General features: G+C 34.4%; 2 protein-coding genes across 2 annotated transcripts; one reads left to right on the top strand and one right to left on the bottom strand.

Annotated features, from left to right (window-relative positions):
* The first annotated feature begins 1,176 nt into the window (after nt 1-1,176).
* Nucleotides 1,177-4,713, top strand: LOC25491979 (pentatricopeptide repeat-containing protein At2g06000). The gene is made up of 3 exons (XM_013600028.3): nt 1,177-3,055; nt 3,977-4,128; nt 4,397-4,713. The coding sequence occupies exon 1, from the start codon at nt 1,340-1,342 to the stop codon at nt 2,912-2,914; it is 1,575 nt and encodes a 524-aa protein (XP_013455482.1). The 5' UTR covers nt 1,177-1,339; the 3' UTR covers nt 2,915-3,055; nt 3,977-4,128; nt 4,397-4,713.
* Nucleotides 4,714-5,201: 488 nt separating this feature from the next.
* LOC25491980 (receptor-like protein EIX1) lies at nt 5,202-8,315 on the bottom strand. Its single transcript, XM_013600029.2, has one exon. It carries the CDS (start codon nt 8,313-8,315, stop codon nt 5,202-5,204), a length of 3,114 nt encoding a protein of 1,037 aa, XP_013455483.1.
* Nucleotides 8,316-17,311: the final 8,996 nt, after the last annotated feature.

Genomic DNA, 17,311 nt, shown 5'->3' on the forward strand with positions numbered 1-17,311 from the left:
CGCATAAATTGATGAACTTGACTCTACTTGCTCTTCTCTCCCTTATCTCCCAAAAGTTGATGTTATCACGTAAACTGACTTTCTGATATTCTCTTTCTTAACTCCCCAAAGTATAACTTCCCCCTTTCTATTAATCTCCCCTTAATTCTATTAAATTCTAGGCTAAAATATGGTTTTGGTCCCTGCAAATATGCCTCGTTTTGGTTTTGGTCCCTGTAAAAAAAAATTGTTGTTTTTGGTCCCTGCAAAATATTTTGTTTTTGAAAATAGTCCCTTTTGTTTTTGAAAATAGTCCCTGGGGACTATTTTCAAAAACAAAATATTTTGCAGGGACCTTTTTCAAAATCAAAAGATTTTGCAGGGACTATTTCTCTAATAAATGAGTTCAGTCATCATGTGCCACGTGTGCAAATCATCACAAAATTGGTGTCAGGGACCAAAACCAAAATGAAGCATATTTGCAGGGACCAAAAACAACAAATTTTTTTTACAGGGACTAAAACCAAAATGAGACATATTTGCAGGGACCAAAACCATATTTTAGCCTAAATTCTAATTAACTCCCCAACCTCCTAAAATAATATTAATTCTCACTTATTCTAATTATTATTAAAATAAACTATATAATAAAATCTAACACACCATAAAATCCACAAATATTATTTTAAAATCATAAAACGACTCCACATAATCCAAAATAATTAAAATAACGAATAGGGCGTTACAATTTTAGAACCCCTAAATTTTTCCTTAAACTTTTAGTCACTATAAAATTTTCAACCACTACTTGTGGTCCCTATTTTTAAGTTAATTTTATTATTTTTTTAATTAAATTTTGCAGAAATATATAGAATATTGTAAAAATATTTCCCAAAAAGAATTGAATTTTTTTAACAAAACATAAATTTAATATGAATTTATAACCATAAAAAATATAAAAAGTGAAGATGGAAAAATTAATTCTACATATGAGTTTACTTTAAAGAAGGGACCAAAAGTAAGATGAAAAAATTTTAGGGACTAAAAGCTGAAGGAAAATTTTAGAGGGACAAAAACGAAAAATTGGTATATTTATAGGGACCAAAATCATATTTAATCCAAACTAAAATTCACAAAGTAGTGAATGAATCTGAGTCATTGATTTTTTTTTAAAATTCCACGTGTCATTAATGTAACGGATGAATCCCATTTCCTCTCCAAAAGGAGAGTATGCATTCGTGTTCCCTACTCCTCCTTCTCCCCTAAACCCCTCCGCCTGTATCACCCCAAAACCCTTCCTCACTTTCCAAATGAAACGACACCGTTTTCTTCCCAAATCACTCAATTTCAACACAAACTCATGAAATTTTCTTCACTCTTCACCCCTCAAATTTTCAATACACCCCTCATTACCCATTACCACACTCTCAAACCTAACAAACCCAACCCTTGGTTCATCAAAATAGTCACAACCCTCTTCCTCTCCAAAACCCCACTCAACAACACAATCTCCAATTATCTCAACCACCACTTAACCCCATCACTCGCATTCGAAGTTATCAAAAATCTAACCCACCAACATTCACGTTTCAACTTCTTCATATTCACCAAACAATACTTAAAGCTCTCACATTCATTTTGGACTTACAACTTCCTTTTCCGCTCCCTTTGTCGCGAAAGTCAACACAATTCCGCGAAAATTCTTTACGATGTTATGAGGTCTGATGGGTTATTACCTGATGGGAGACTGTTAGGGATTTTAGTTTCGTCGTTTGCGTTTGTTGGTAGGTTTGATGTTTGTAAGGAGATTGTTAATGATTGTTTACGTAATAGCGTTGATGTGAATGTCGTTGTTTATAATAACATTCTTAATATTTTGGTTAAATGTGGTAGGTTAGATGATGCTGTTAGTTTGTTTAGGGAGATTGTTAGGTTGAATTTGAATGTGGATAGTTTTACGTTTAATATTTTGATTCGAGGTTTTTGCGTTGCTGGGGAGATTGATGAAGCGTTTAGGTTTTTGAATGATATGAGAAATTTTGGTTGTTGCCCTGATGTTGTTAGTTATAATACTCTTATGACTGGTTTGTGTAGAGTTAATGACGTTGATAGAGCACGAGATTTGCTAAAAGAGATTAATAGTCCTAATGACGTGAGTTATATGATTGTGATATCGGGTTATTGTAAATTGAGTAATATGAAGGAGGCTTCTTCTATCTTCAATGAAATGGTTAGGTCCGGAGTTCAGCCGAGTGTGGCTAGTTTTAATGCACTTATCGATGGATTTGTTAAGGCAGGTGACATTTCTTCTGCAGTAGACATGCATAAGAAGATGATTTTACATGGCTGTGATCCGGATGTTGTTACATTCACTTCGTTAATTGATGGATATTGCCGAGTTGGACAAGTGGACTATGGTCTAGAACTTTGGAATGAAATGAAAGCAAGAAATTTTTCTGCAAATTTGTATACTTATTCTATTATTATCAGTGCTCTGTGCAAGAGCAATAGATTACAAGAAGCTCACGAGCTTCTGAGACTATTGAATCAGAGTGAAATTGTTCCGCAGGCCTTTATTTACAATCCGGTCATTGATGGATATTGTAAATCTGGGAATGTTGATGAGGCTAATGCAATTGTTGTAGATATGGAAAAGAAATGCAAACCTGATAAACTGACATTTACTATTCTTATTATTGGTCATTGTATGAAAGGAAGAGCGTACGAAGCAATTGGTATCTTTTACAGGATGTTGGCGACCGGTTGTTCCCCAGATGATGTTACTATTAGAACTTTAAGTTCCTGTCTTTTGAAATCTGGAATGCCTACCGAGGCTGCACGCGTTAAGGAAATTCTGTTTAAGAATCAAGGCAGTTCACCGAAAAATTCATATCATCAAAGTACAGATTCAGATACGCAGCATTCTCTTTATTGAAGTGGTACTGAAAATCAGTGGTTAAGCATTGACTTCCAATGTTGTCGCTTGAGAAAATACACTCTTTTGTCTACATTATCAGCAAGGGAGTTGGAATTGTAAACTCCCCCAAAATTCTGCTGATGTTGTTGGAATGTGCAGGTAAGCATGCTGCATCTTGTTGGCTTTTTTATTTTTAGAGTTGTTTTTTTTGACTAAATTTGAACTTTAATTTCTCATGTCAAAATGGTTCTATATATATTCCTTGTTTTTATTATGTTTTAGTTGTTTTTTGTGTTCATTTCGAAGCATATTACTTAAAGAGTATATTGAATTATTCCTAAAAGAAATATAAGTGATTGAAATATTGAAGTGTTCAGTTTGAAGCATATTGCTGAAAGAGTATATAAAATATTAAGTAGTATTGTATAAATATAGGAAGATTATTAGGAGGAGTTACGGTGACAGAAATATTTGAAAAAAGGTAGGAAGGAAATTCCCTGGCTTAAAAGGTTGGTGATTTACAAGAGAGTGATTGTCTGATGGAGTTATCAAATCTTTCTAGATTAAAAGGAAGCAGCTTTTAATTCTCGTGTTTCATGCATATGATATCAAGTGATTGTGGTTAAAATCTGGCCTTATTATATCTTTTGTTCTTGAAATGCAAATAATTTTTCTACTGACATATAAAGTGGCATTGTACACCATATATTGTTTAGTATTGTTACCATAATAAAATGATTTGCAATTCTCCAATACAATGTTGATCACATTCACGACTTTATAAAAGAATCTGGATTGATTAAGCGCATGGCTGTTGCTGCGGTGACTAACCGCATCACCGTGCATTCAGCCACTGCTACTAATTGGAGCTTCGTTAAATTCACGGCAATGTTGTTTTGGGATGCAAGAAATTGATCGCAGCTGCAATTCTAAACAGGGATCAAAATTTGATTATTTCTAGATTTAGCTGTCTCTTTTTCCACTGGTAAACCAACGTTGATATCTTGAACACAGTGATGAATTCTGAAGTCCATGCGACGAAGGATGCTATGAATCAATCAATCAACATTGTTTTTTCAGGTTCATGGACAATGCATGTCTATTTGGTTTTGGTAGTACTTGGAATGGAAGGTTTTGTCATCAAATTTCATACACTTGACAAAACACTGATTTAGGGAATGAGCCTACCTGGTTAATAACAAGCTTGATGCTTGTTGGATGTCATTGAAGAGGTAAAGTTTGTCACATGGAATGAGATTTAATTCTTAAGTTCAACTTATCAAGTGGCAAACTTTTAATTTCATTCTTCAGATGAACTTGGTTTTTCATTAATTTTTTATTGTCGATCAGGGGATACATATTTAAAGCGAGGTTCTAAACGTTATATTGGTCTCTGCAGATCTATATCCTGATCATAATTTTAATCGCTATTGTAATTCTTAGACATTTTTGGGAAAGGATGCTATAAGTCAATGATGCTCTATTTTGATTGTGTTTCAGGTTATGGACATTGGACATTACATGTCTCTTTGGGGAAGGATGCTATAAATCAATGATAACCTATCCTGAAGTTGTTAGTTATTTAAGACCGTATAAATCATAAGGTAATGTCTGTATGAACTTGCTTGCATTTCATAATGAAAGCAAGCTTCTGAAGGATCTATCTTTTGATCATAACTAGTTGAGAGACCTGTGCTGAGCATGGGTAGTGCGGCTGCGCCTCACGTGACATGTGCGATGTTGATTGTTGGCAAATAATATATTACAAATTTTATAGTCTTTAAGCAATAATTAATTAATTTCAATTTAAAATTTAATACCACAGGTTTAATTGATTATTATATTAATTAAGGAGATAAATATTATTTCAGATTGCATACAAACCAAATTTTAATTAATAGGAACATGAATATTACATCCTATAGAACTGCAATATCTAGAAATAAATTCATGAAAAGATCAAGTATTGTCTCTTCCTCTTCTTCTTCTTCCTTTTCTTTTGACAAACAATAAGTTTTCACTATTTTCTATACAGTTTTTTAAGTAACAAACTTATGTCATATCATATCTCAATAATAATTTCAATACAATTAGGAATAACATCAAAAGTTTGAGAACAAATTATACATGTAGCTACTCTATATTAATCAAACATTACAGATTTTATTGGAAAGGCAAGAAGAAGACTAAAAGATCAAGTTCCATCATGCTCGATGATCTTATGAATTTTTTTTTTTTTTTGGATCTTGAACATTTTTATCTTTCCCTTGGATGGTTCATAGAACCATGTAATCATGTGTATACACTATTGCCTCTGACGAATCTTCCTCCTTTGGCCATGATTTATTCCTTGTTTGAGTGTGCACCTTAACAATTTGTGAATAACTTGATCCACAAAACCAAAATAGACATCACCCCAAGAACTCTTCATTGTTAAAATGAAATAAGGAACTAGAATGCCTGTTGCAAACCCCAAACCAAGACTCATGTAAAACCAGTTATCAAACAATCCCTCATCATTTGTATCATCACTACTCTGTCTGTTGTCACCATCATCTGAACACCTCACAAGAAGGGGAGGACCACAGAGACCCGAATTCCTCGAAAAAGTCATAGCTTCAAAAGTTGTCATATGGCCTGTATATGGAATGACACCCGAGAGGTTGTTATCGGACAAATCCAAGGACCCTAAAAATGACAAGGAAGACAAGCTTGAAGGAATTGTTCCGGAAAGTTGGTTGTTTGAGAGATCAAGGGATGATAATTGAAGCAGATTTGAAATGGTTTTAGGAATTTGACCACTTATATGGTTTCTTGACAAGTTGAGAACCACCAAACCAAATAGTTTTGTTATCTCATTTGGAATATTTCCACTGAAGTTATTATTAGAAAGGTCTATGCTTGTAACAAGGGAAAGGGTCTTGGTATATTTTAGCATTTGGTTTTTCACATAGACATTCAATCCTTCTTCATAATAATGACCACGATATTCTCCATACAATAAGTATTTATTTTTCTTCCGCACTTCGGCTATTGCTTTTAAATCAGCCAAGCTTGTTGGAATTCTGCCACTCAAGTCATTTCTAGCAAGGTCAAGGACTTGCAAAGAACCTAGTTTTGAAAACTCAAGTGACAATTCTCCATAAAATGCATTAGACCTCAAAATGAGAATTCTAAGATAAGGAAAACCTTCCCCAAACCAAGTTGGAATAACACCTGACAGTATATTGGACCCTAGATTCATGGTTTCCAAACTTGACAAATTTCTTAAAGATGGTGGCAAATCCCCTGAAAAGTGATTATCATTAAGGTGCAGTGATCTGAGTAGTTGTAATTGACCCAAAGAACCTGGAATGGTCCCAAATAGACTATTATTCCCAAGGTCTAGTACATCGAGTAAAGAGCAATTTGCAAGGCTTGGAGGGATCCTTCCAGTTAAGTTGTTTCCTGAAAGATCAATGGCAATAACAGAGGACATTTCTCCTAAAGACACTGGTATTTCTCCATTGAGTTGATTATATGAAAGAGATAAAAATCTCACTCCATTCATGCGTTGACTAATGTTCACTGGGATCGCACCTGAAAAGCAATTGTGTGAGAGATCTAGCGACTCAAATCCTTGTGTCATAGTAGGGAGAGGTCCGTGAAAAAGATTAAAGCTTAGATCAAGCCTAACATATAAAGAAAATGCCATAGGGACTGGACTTGGAAGCCGACCTTGTAACTCATTATGAGACATGTTTATAATTGTCAACGAAGATGTAATATCCCAAAACCAATTTGGAATAAAGCCAACAATGCTAGCGTTGGAGAAGTCTAAATTCGAAATCCTACTTTGTGATTTCAGCCAAGATGGAAATGAAGGCCCCAAAGCACATGAACCCATACCGAGGAGAACTAGTTGGAAAGGTGGTAGCCAATTTGCACTGACATTTAAAGTGAATGAATTGGAAGACATAGTCCAAAGTATCAACTTACTCAGCTTTGAAAAATGGTGTTCAGTTACCATGCCTGATAACTGATTGGAAGAAATATCTACATATTTCAACTTATCTATTTGTCCTATACTGTATGGTAGAGTACCATTTAATTTATTCCCTTTAAGGTCCAACACAATGAGATTTTGCAGCGACCCTATGGAAAGAGGAATGGGACCTTCAAGCAAGTTATCTGAAATACTAATACTAGTTAAATTTTCTAGCTGAATCAACCAATCTGGAATTTTACCATGTATCTGGTTGTCGCGCACCCAGAGTAACTTCAGATTAGAAAGAGGTTTTCTTGAAGGACAGTTTTCTATTCCTTGAAGAAACTCAGGAAAAGTTCCTGTCATGTCGTTTCCTGATAAAATCAGTAGTTCCAAGTTGCAGATTGCACCAATTGAACTAGGAATAACACCCTCGATAGTATTATTTGAAAGATTAAGGTAAGTGAGAGAAGTCAAGTTTCCAAAGGATGAAGGAAGTCTCCCATATAATTTATTATTTCCCAGATCAAGGTCCTCTATTCTTTCCCATCCTTTCATGAAGAGTTGAGAACAACTTGCTATGAGATTGTAGTTAAAGCCTAAATCCAAATACCATAACTTAGGAAGGTCTCTTAAACCAAGTGGTATTGTTCCATAGAAACCACTATTTCTCATGTCAATATGTTCTAAGGTGCTAATATTAACTAGCCAATTAGGTATCTTGGAAAAAAAAGCATTAGAACTAAGATTTAGAAAAGCAAGTGAAGTAAAATTGAGAGATGAAGGAGATGAAATTTGGCCAAAAAGATGGCAAGAAGATAGATGCAATTCTATTAAAAAAGGAAGGTGGTTTACTGCACTAACCAAGTCTGTTCCTGCTACCGATGAAAGGTCAACTCCATCCATGGCAAGATATTTCAAAGAGACAAGGCCAGTCACCCATTGTAGATTTTCAACATGCAAGCTATTATCTGTGAGATCAATAGATTGCAAGTGAGAAAGGTTTCCCAAATGGGGTGGAATTAAACCAGCAAAGCCAGCAGTTGACAGGTTCAGATATTGCAAATTCACCAATGATCCTAAAAACTTAGGAATTGGAATTTCACCAAATGTGTTGAAGCTCAAGTCTAAATGCCGTAGCGACTTGAGCTTCATCAAAGATGGTCTTAGCTCACCACTCAGTTTCCAATCAAATGACGGTGGATGCGGGTTATGGAGATCGATTGAAATGACCGCGCCTGTGTTGTTATCACAGTAAATTCCACGCCATTGACAACAGTTGGTGTTTCTCCACGAAGAGAGACGGTTGTGAGAATCCTCAAGGCCATTTTTGAAGTCAACAAGAGCTTCATGATCAGAAGCTAAGCATTCAATAGCTAGAGCATTGCTATTAACATAATTCAGAAACAACAAGCCATAAATTAGTAATATTAACAACCAAACTTGAGACATGTTTTCCTTTGAAGTTGCTCTCAAGCTCTGGCTGTATACTGATAATTATATCTCAACTTTTTCAACCTAATGTTGAAAGTGAAATTCCGCGTTGCTGGTCTTTCTGGACTTGTTTTTATAATTTACTCTGTTCAACACTTACCATTTGTGTTCACACCCAACACAGGAAACTTGATTTTTTTTTTTCATGGAAGGGGTCACAATCAAAACCTACGGAAGGAACCAAAGATATACGTCAAGAGATTAACATATTTACAAATAGTGCCAAAAAATGCTGCCAAGAAAGTCACTTATTTTGCATTTTTTATTTGAGGTATAAAATAGATAAATACAATAGGTTTTTGAAACCTTCATTCTATCTTGTTTATTAATAAATCAGTAGACTGATTTCATATTTTTGCAATACAATACAGTGAGTCCAAGAAATCTAAAAGGTCAAACTGATTTCATATTTTATAATGCATATCATTTTCCTACGAGTTTATTCAATTTGAAGTATGAATTCTGCTGGCTTCTATGTGTTGGCTTTGATTACCATTAGGTCAAATAACCATCACATTATTCCATCTTTTATCTAAAGTTAATCTATTATTTACATGAACAACACTGATAGATTAATAAATTAATAAAACAACATAACCACTGATTTTGATAAGATCTGCCAAGTTCCAATTCTTGTCTGACCTCTTCCAATGGATGTAATCATCTTAAACAAACAGGCACATGCTAGTTTAAAGAATTTTTTTCTTTTCTTTCAAAGAATGGAAAAGAATATATATGTAGTGTCATTACAGGTAATTAAAAAAGAATCATGTTTTACGTTTTATGGTTAAATAAGAAAATTATTGTACTAAGAGTCTAAGAGAGGTTAGAGAAACACACATAGAGATAGATGAATATATTTGTGGTAAGAAATGTTAGCATCGGTTAACTGCACCAAATTGGTGTTCATTCCCCTTTATTAGATAATTTTTAATGAGAGTAGTGAGAATCTGTCATCACTATCTCCTCTTGTTTCGATTCTCTACCTTATATATGAGTTTCTTAGAGGCAAAAGTTATGGTGCATAAGCCATAACTTATGCACCATGCATAAGGTCTTCACAACCATCAGATCAATTTGACACTAGTAATAATCCTACGGTCTTCAAACCATGCACCCTCAGCTCAGACCCCACAATCTGATTGCACAAACCCTTTCTTCTACGATCTTGCTCGCCGCGACCCTTGCCCGACGTGGTTTTTCCAGCTACTTCACGACGTGATTGCGCCGATTTTCAATGGTGAACCTTGCTTCACATTTGCTCGCCGCTCCGACGTCGTTTTCCGGCTATCGCACTCCAGCAACATTCGTACTGCAATTGAAAAGGTAATCATGTATATGATTTTTGTTGTATTTAGGTTTTGATTCAAATTTCAGATTTTGTTAATTGTTTTCTGTTCTTAGGATCAATTTAGTGATAAAATACATCTAATGGTAAACCATTTCCACAGCACAATGGTTTTGACATAGTTTTGAGAGTTTAACAAAGTGCTAACAAAATGCATTCTGGCTTCTAAATCTCTCTTTCCATATTACTTGTTATTTCACTTATATTTCTGGCTCTTGTGTGTTTTTTCCTAACTCAAGCACAAGATGAACATGAGACATATCAATGTCGGCATCAACACACGTGATTATATTCAAATAATTCACACACACATACAATAAAACCAAATATATTAGTGTCTGGCAAAACCATTGAAAGAAAACAACCGTTGGCAGGGCAATTAGTGCATCGGCCGAAAATTAACACACAACCACGTTTTTAATAGCATCAAAATATATTAGAATTTAGAGCCAAATATGTGCTAGAATTAGTATCTCACAAGGATAACAATGAAAACCTAGTATGTATTTGGTACAAAGAATCATCAACACATCCCAATAATTCTAAATTCTCAGCATTCGGTGGTGTCATAATAAAGCATAAGTTTCAATGAAAACCTAGTAGTTCTGACACTAATATATTTGTTTGTTCTTAATAGTGTTTGTTGCTGTTTTCAATGGATTTGATATCAACTTCATCTGAGAGTGGACAACTGAGTGTTGAAACTTCATCACTGATTCATGATAGTTCTCAATGTTACTCCCCTAGCAATAAAGAATCATGGAAGTCTTTAGTCTTTAAAACTATTAAAGAGATTGAAGATTTTTATGGTAATTATGCATATAACACTGGATTCTCTATTAGGACTATGTTGAAGTCGAAGAACAATTCACAAAATAAGAAATCAGATAAGGTACATTATGTGCGTTATGTTTGTAACAAACAACCTTTCAAGAAGGGAAGTCTGCTTAATCCTAACAACAGGCCAACATCAGACAGTCCAGTGGTTATTGAATTTGTGAAAGTGAAAGAAAAACCTGAGGAAAGGGTTGGTTGTAAAGCTGGAATATATTTGAAGCTGGATGAAGTTTTTAATGTATATAGGGATGTGACTCACTGTCATCCATTACATAAACCAGAGCATTTGTGTTACCTGAGATCATTTCGAGAAGTAAATGAAGTTCAAGGACAACTCGCTTTGATAAATTCTAAAGCTGGAATGTCGATGAGAACATCTTATGAAGTTATGGGTCAAGGAGTTGGAGGCACGAAGAATCTTCCTTTTCGGTTTTCGGACTTAAAGAACTATCTAATGACAATTCGTCAAAAGGAGATGGTGGTTGGTGAAGCAACTGTAATTCAAGAATTCTTTAGAAATGAAGCTCTCTCGAAACCATCTTTATACTATGATATCCAAGTTGATTCTGCAGAAGACATAGCTAGCATTTTTTTGGGCAGATGGAATTATGCAACTAGATTATTCTCTATTTGGCGATGTCATCAGTTTTGATACAACTTACCGAACAAACAATCAATATCGGCCATTGGGTTAGTATTTTGTACTTCTCTCAGGTTTTAAATTAGTGTTTACTTTCATTATGTTGTATTTTATTCTGGCTTGGCTAGTGTAGGTAGGAGTACATTTTGAATTGCCTAGTGTCTAGGTGTGTGTGTCATATGTGTCAGAGTCTGTAGTGAAGTGTACTCCTTTATTTATAACTATTATATTATATACCTACATGTTTTACTCTCTTCTCTTCACTTTACTTGTCAGTTTCATCTATTGGTTGTAACTGGTTTTTTGCAGTACTGCTTGTTTGATTCTCAGTTTCATACTACATTTTTACTTGAAACATATTGTGTAGTAACCCTTTGTAGGTGAGTTTTTTAGTATGGCATTAACTTGTGGAACTTCAAACAAGGAGTGGTTATGGTGCATAAGGATTTCCTTATGCACCGTGCATAATTGCTTCCTACACCCCAACCCATTTTGTCATACACCCCCCCAAACCAAACGAAATCAAACTAAAGCCCATTTTGTTTCTCTCCAAAAACACAACCTCATTTCTCTCCAAAAACCAAAGTCATTTCTCTCCAAAAACGAAACCATCGTCGTTCACCATAACGGTCACCGTCGCTCACCGTCATTTCTCTCCAAACCACCGTCGCTCACCACAACCTCGCCAGTCGTTGTGTTCATCGCCACCACAGTCGCTGTGTTCATCGCCATCATCGTCGCTGTGTTCATTGTAACAGCCCGATTTTTAGCTAGATTTATTTTAATTATTTATTATGTGATTATTTGTGTTTGTGTGTGATTATTCATCATTGGGTGCATTTTCATGGATTACCGTATTAGAAGGGTATTTTGGTCATTTAGCGAGTAAGGGTAAAATAGTAATTTTGGTGTGAATTATTTTTAGTGGTTAGTGAGAACCATTATTTTACTAAGTTACTAGTGTAGTAATTAATTTTTACCGTTTAGTGACTGTTGGTTATATTTTACTGTTGTTAGTAATTTACCGTTGAGTGTATAGAAACTTTTTAGAATTATGTTAGAATGGGTTAAGCCTACTAGGGTCTAGAATTGAGCCCAATTGAGTTGGAGCATATCCAAACCTAAAACTTGGAGAGAAATTCATTCATTCCTTTTCATTTCACAAAGTTAGATAGAGGTAGAGAGAGAAAGTGGGAGAAAGGAAGAACAAGGGTTAGAGAAAGGGGGAAACTTGAAGATTGAAGAATTATGAGCTAAAGTGAAGCTTAAGTTTGGATTAATCATTATCTAAGGTAAGGGGGTTAGGCTTCATCATAATCATAATTGTTTTGCTTGCAATTTTCTTTGTTTGTATGAAAAAGTGCTTGTTTGAGTAAGTATTTATATGAACCCAATCTTTGAATTTCGTGCTCTTGTTTTGGTGATAAGTTTGAGTATGTTAATTTAATGATAAATGAATTATTGGTGATGAAATAACATGTTCATAATGTATGAAAATGGGTAGTTGTGAAATTATGCTTAATTGATGAATTATGACATGTTGTTGTTGAATTGAGGTGAGAATCAAGTTTTAATTGATGTTGTTGTTGCTGAGACATGTTGTTTATGATTATGGCTTGGGTGTTCATATATCATGATTGTTGGTGAGGAATAAGATGTTGTTGGTTGTTTTGCAAAAATGGGTCAAATGGTGATTTTGTTTAAAATGATGTTTGATTCAAGTAGTTGTATGTAATTGAGTGTCTTTTCATGTTGAGAAACGTTTGGATACACTTTGGGATCGAATTTGGGTAATGGGAAGTCAAAAATTGGGATTTTGGGGTGAAAATGGATTTTTCCCGTAAAACAGAATTTTTCTGAAACTATGCTCACTTGCCAGGCGAGCTGGTGGCGAGCAACCTTCCTCGCCAGGCGAGCTGCCCAATTGTAGCATCCCATGTTTTCGCGTTTTGCGCCGTTTTCACTCGTTTCCGTTTTGTTTTGGCTTTTGATTTTAACATGAAAGTTTTAGACAATTGAGTTGGCATTCCATTGGCCTTGATTTGACTTGAAAATAATGTTTTGTTTCTGAGTTATGAAGAAAATACTCTAAGGAGGTTTTAATAAAACTTTACGAAAATTCCGCACAATTGTTTCTAAGTCAACCCAAACCTTATGGATTGTTTCCAAACTTCAAGGTCTGTTTATTATAAGTTCAATTAAAGGTTTTAGAGTATTTGAGACTGATGAGATAAAACCGCAAGTGCACGGTCTTACCGAAGTAGTATGGAAAGAGTATTGTTCCGACAGGGAGTAGTTTAATTCAATTAACCTTTGATGATGATTAGAGGAGAATCGAGTTGCAAGTTGGGGTTTTCAAACGATTGAAAGATAACATAATAAAAGGAGCCTTGGGATCATTGGTTCATCTAAATGACAAGTCCTTCACAAACTAAGCTATAAGCTTATAACTTTATGTTAGACCTAATTTCTCAAGACAGTTTCTCTTTTGTTCCTCTAGCAACCAAGCCTATTTCGCTGACTTGATTACTATTAGATTTTGGTTCCTCTAACAACCAAGTCTATTTCGCTGACTTGATCATTATTAGTTCCCTTGAAGATCGAAACTATATGTCTCAAAGATTGCAAAGACTATTTCGCTGCCTTTGCAATCCTTGTCTAAATTCACTTGTTCGAATATCAAAGCTCCACATTCGTTTTATGAATTGATATTTGAGATAATGGATAAACAATTATCAAACCCTCCACTTTCGTTTCCACAGTTTGATAATGGTTGATCCATGTTAAAGCGGTGAATTTAGATAAGAAATTAGGGTTACATAAGATTAAGGCTTAGAGCTTGGCTTGATTAGGATTATGTCATTTAGACTTATCCAACAATCCCAAGACAATGAGAAGTCTACTCACTCATGTTCATCGTAGACATGGAGAAGAATAGAGAAAGCATAAAAGTAAATGACAAGAAAATAAAGGAAAAGTAAAGAACTTTTATTAGAAAGACAATTGTCACTTATTGAATTCCCAGAAAAGATGAATATTTGTGATGGCTAGCTACTCTATTTATAGCATACATTCGACTTAAAATCTAAGCAATTACATTACTAGAATGTTCCACAAGAAACTGCGGGCTAAAATAGAGTAGCTTAAAATCTAAGCAAAAGCAGCAAAAGTGACTCTGGAGGGTGGCACGGCCGTGCCAATGCTAGCACGGGCCGTGCCAAGCTTCTGACTTTGGGGTAGACATATTTTTGTCTCCGAATCTTCGTATTTTCGCACTAAATCAGCTCCAAGTCCCTTTCTTTTGCTCCAAGATTCAATCCATCCAGTATTCGTTCCTGAAATATAATAAAATGCAATTTGTAGTAAACTATCTCAAAAAGGAAATAATACTAATATAAAATAAAATAAAATCTAATTAAAACTAAACTAAATAACATATAAAAATAGATAATAAATGACTCATCAGAGACTTGGTTTGTGAAATTGAGACTTAATTTGGAAAATTACTTAGAATGTCGATTTTTTCGGAATGTGATTTCTCTTAAGAAATGGAATGGGATTAATGTTGTTTAATGATTATTGAATTTCTGGAAATGGATGAGATTGGTTCCTTTGAACTTTGATTGGTTTTACTTTGAAAATGGAGATGTATGGATGAATTATGATATGTTGGATATGATATTAACATGAGGTGTTGTATGTTCTCTTACTTGGTATATGAGAAATATTGTAATGTTGTGATGATATTGGTGAGTCCATATACATTGTTTATTATGATATGGTATTGATTGTGAATGTGGTGATGAATTATTGGTGTGATTGCATAACTGCAAATAAATATTGGTGATGATTTGGTGAGTTGTTGTGTGGACATATGCATTATTATTGAGTCATATGTTCATGCATACATATTTGGTGATGACGGGTATGTTTATATATCCAATTGGTGATGATGGGCGACGGCCTAAATTATTGGTGATGATCGGTACCGCATGCATATAGGTGTTGTGTCTAGGATCATATCATGAGGTGACATGAGTCCTAACTGTGAAATTACTTGATGTACTTGTGGTTGTAAGTGATTGATGGATTGTTGTGTCATGTTATGATTAATTATGTGAATTAATGAACTCATGGAATTGGTGGAATTGTGAATGATGATTATTGAAAATGTATGTATGGAAGTTATCTATTTTGATTCATTACATGATATTGGATTATGCTATTCCTGCTTAACTGTGTTATTGATTATGTTGATGTAATACTCACCCCCAGTGGTTTTAACCGCCTACTTGCCTGTATGGGTGAGTAGACGTTGTGCAGGAATAGTAGCTTGGTGAGTTCCTGATGTTGGTGGATAGTGGGAGTTTTCTCCACTATCGGGTCTTAGAGTAGAGTTGGCTCTGATCTAGGATTTTGTTGTTAGCTCTAGGTCTTGTTGGATTATTTTTATATTTTGAGATTTTGTCCATGTGTCGGACTTGGAGATTTTATGCTTATGCATTTTTGAGATCACGTGACATGTATGCTCGTTGTTTATGAATTTTGTATCCGCTGCGACTGATGAGTTTATGTATGCATGCATTTTAGTTTTCGATCTTTGGTTTTCGTTTTTGGTGAAAGTAGCGTCTATTTCTTGAATATATGAATTATTCGCATGTTTAATTGCTTTAATAGAAATAGGGCGTTACATTCATCGCCGTCACCGTCACTGAAATCATCATCACTGTCACCGAAATCATCATTGGTCCCCATAGTTCATCACCATTCAACATCACGGGAAGCATCATCATCACCATTCAAACGAAACAAACAACAAAATGATGAAAACAAAACAAGTTCAAACTTATCATATATGATTTCTTGCTCAAATAGTTTTGAAAGTGTATCTTGTGCTTTCAATTTGTAAATGTTAGTTAGAAATAGTTTTGTTTAGTTTGGAAAGTAATTGCATTTGTGTAACCCTAATTGACAATTTGAAAATCATCTCAAATTGACATTTTAATTTCAAATTGGGGAAAATCAACTCACATAAATAGTTTAAAAATTGTATATGTTAGTTGGAAATGGTTTCAGAGTGTTGTGAAGAAAAAACACATTGTGTATTTTATCAAATCAAAACATTAGCTGAATTGAAATTGATTATAGGTTTAGAACACATTTGAAAATGTTGATTGATTATAGGTTTTGAAATGGTTTCATAAGTTCTATTTGACTCTATTTTCATAGATTAGGTATAAAATATAGCTTAGGTATCTCGTAGATTTGGTTTAAAATCGTCAACATTTTCATTCTAGATTCTAGTATACATTGATTAACAATCGTATTTGTTGATATCAGAAATATAGCTTACGTATCTCTTAGATTTGGTATCCAGTAGATTCATTCATTCATGGTTTTTATGACATTCACCCAATTTTTTATCCCAAAACCATTTTGTTTGGGAAATGGTTTCTGTGCTTAAATTTGGAGTTAGACCTATCTCGATCAAACAACCACCGATGTACATGTACTGACTGCGTGGGATTTCGGACTGCATTCATTTCAAATTCTAAAAACTACAACATAATTACAAAATATTTGAGCTACATTCATGACAGGAATATTACCATTCATACTCTGTGCATATTACCATTCATTTGTGGTTCTAAAGTCTAAAAAAAGTGAATATTTTAATGAATGACCTGCAAACTTAAGTTCTTTTTTCATTTTGTATTATTAATTTGCTTAGATTACAGGAATTTTACACAATTGAAAGATGATATGCCATAACATTAGGAACCCTTTGAAGAGAATTGATAGAAACAGTTGAAGGAAAGGAACAATTTTATTGAATATTGAGAATAGGATAGTGACAAAACCAGACCAAAGTGTTGAATTTGGGTAAATCTAAATATACATAACCACCGTCATTTTAGGCATGTCTAAGGGAAAATAACCATTATGTAGTAGACTCATAAGTTCTAAGGGAAAATAACCATTATGTAGGTAACTTTTTTCTTTCTTTCATCACGTTGTTGTCGTCGTTTTTGTTGATATTATTTGTGAAGCAAAGAGAATGTGATTTTGAAAAGAACGGGTATCAGTGCCCTGTTTGGATAAATAGCTTTATAGCAAATGGTCATAAGC

This window comes from Medicago truncatula, chromosome 4 (genome assembly GCF_003473485.1).
Source record: "Medicago truncatula cultivar Jemalong A17 chromosome 4, MtrunA17r5.0-ANR, whole genome shotgun sequence".
NCBI classification, from domain to species: domain Eukaryota; kingdom Viridiplantae; phylum Streptophyta; class Magnoliopsida; order Fabales; family Fabaceae; genus Medicago; species Medicago truncatula.

Bases quoted from the DNA above. Each gene is read 5' to 3' on its own strand.
- LOC25491979 (XM_013600028.3), top strand. From the start codon at position 1,340: ATGAAATTTTCTTCACTCTTCACCCCTCAAATTTTCAATACACCCCTC.
- LOC25491980 (XM_013600029.2), bottom strand. From the start codon at position 8,315: ATGTCTCAAGTTTGGTTGTTAATATTACTAATTTATGGCTTGTTGTTT.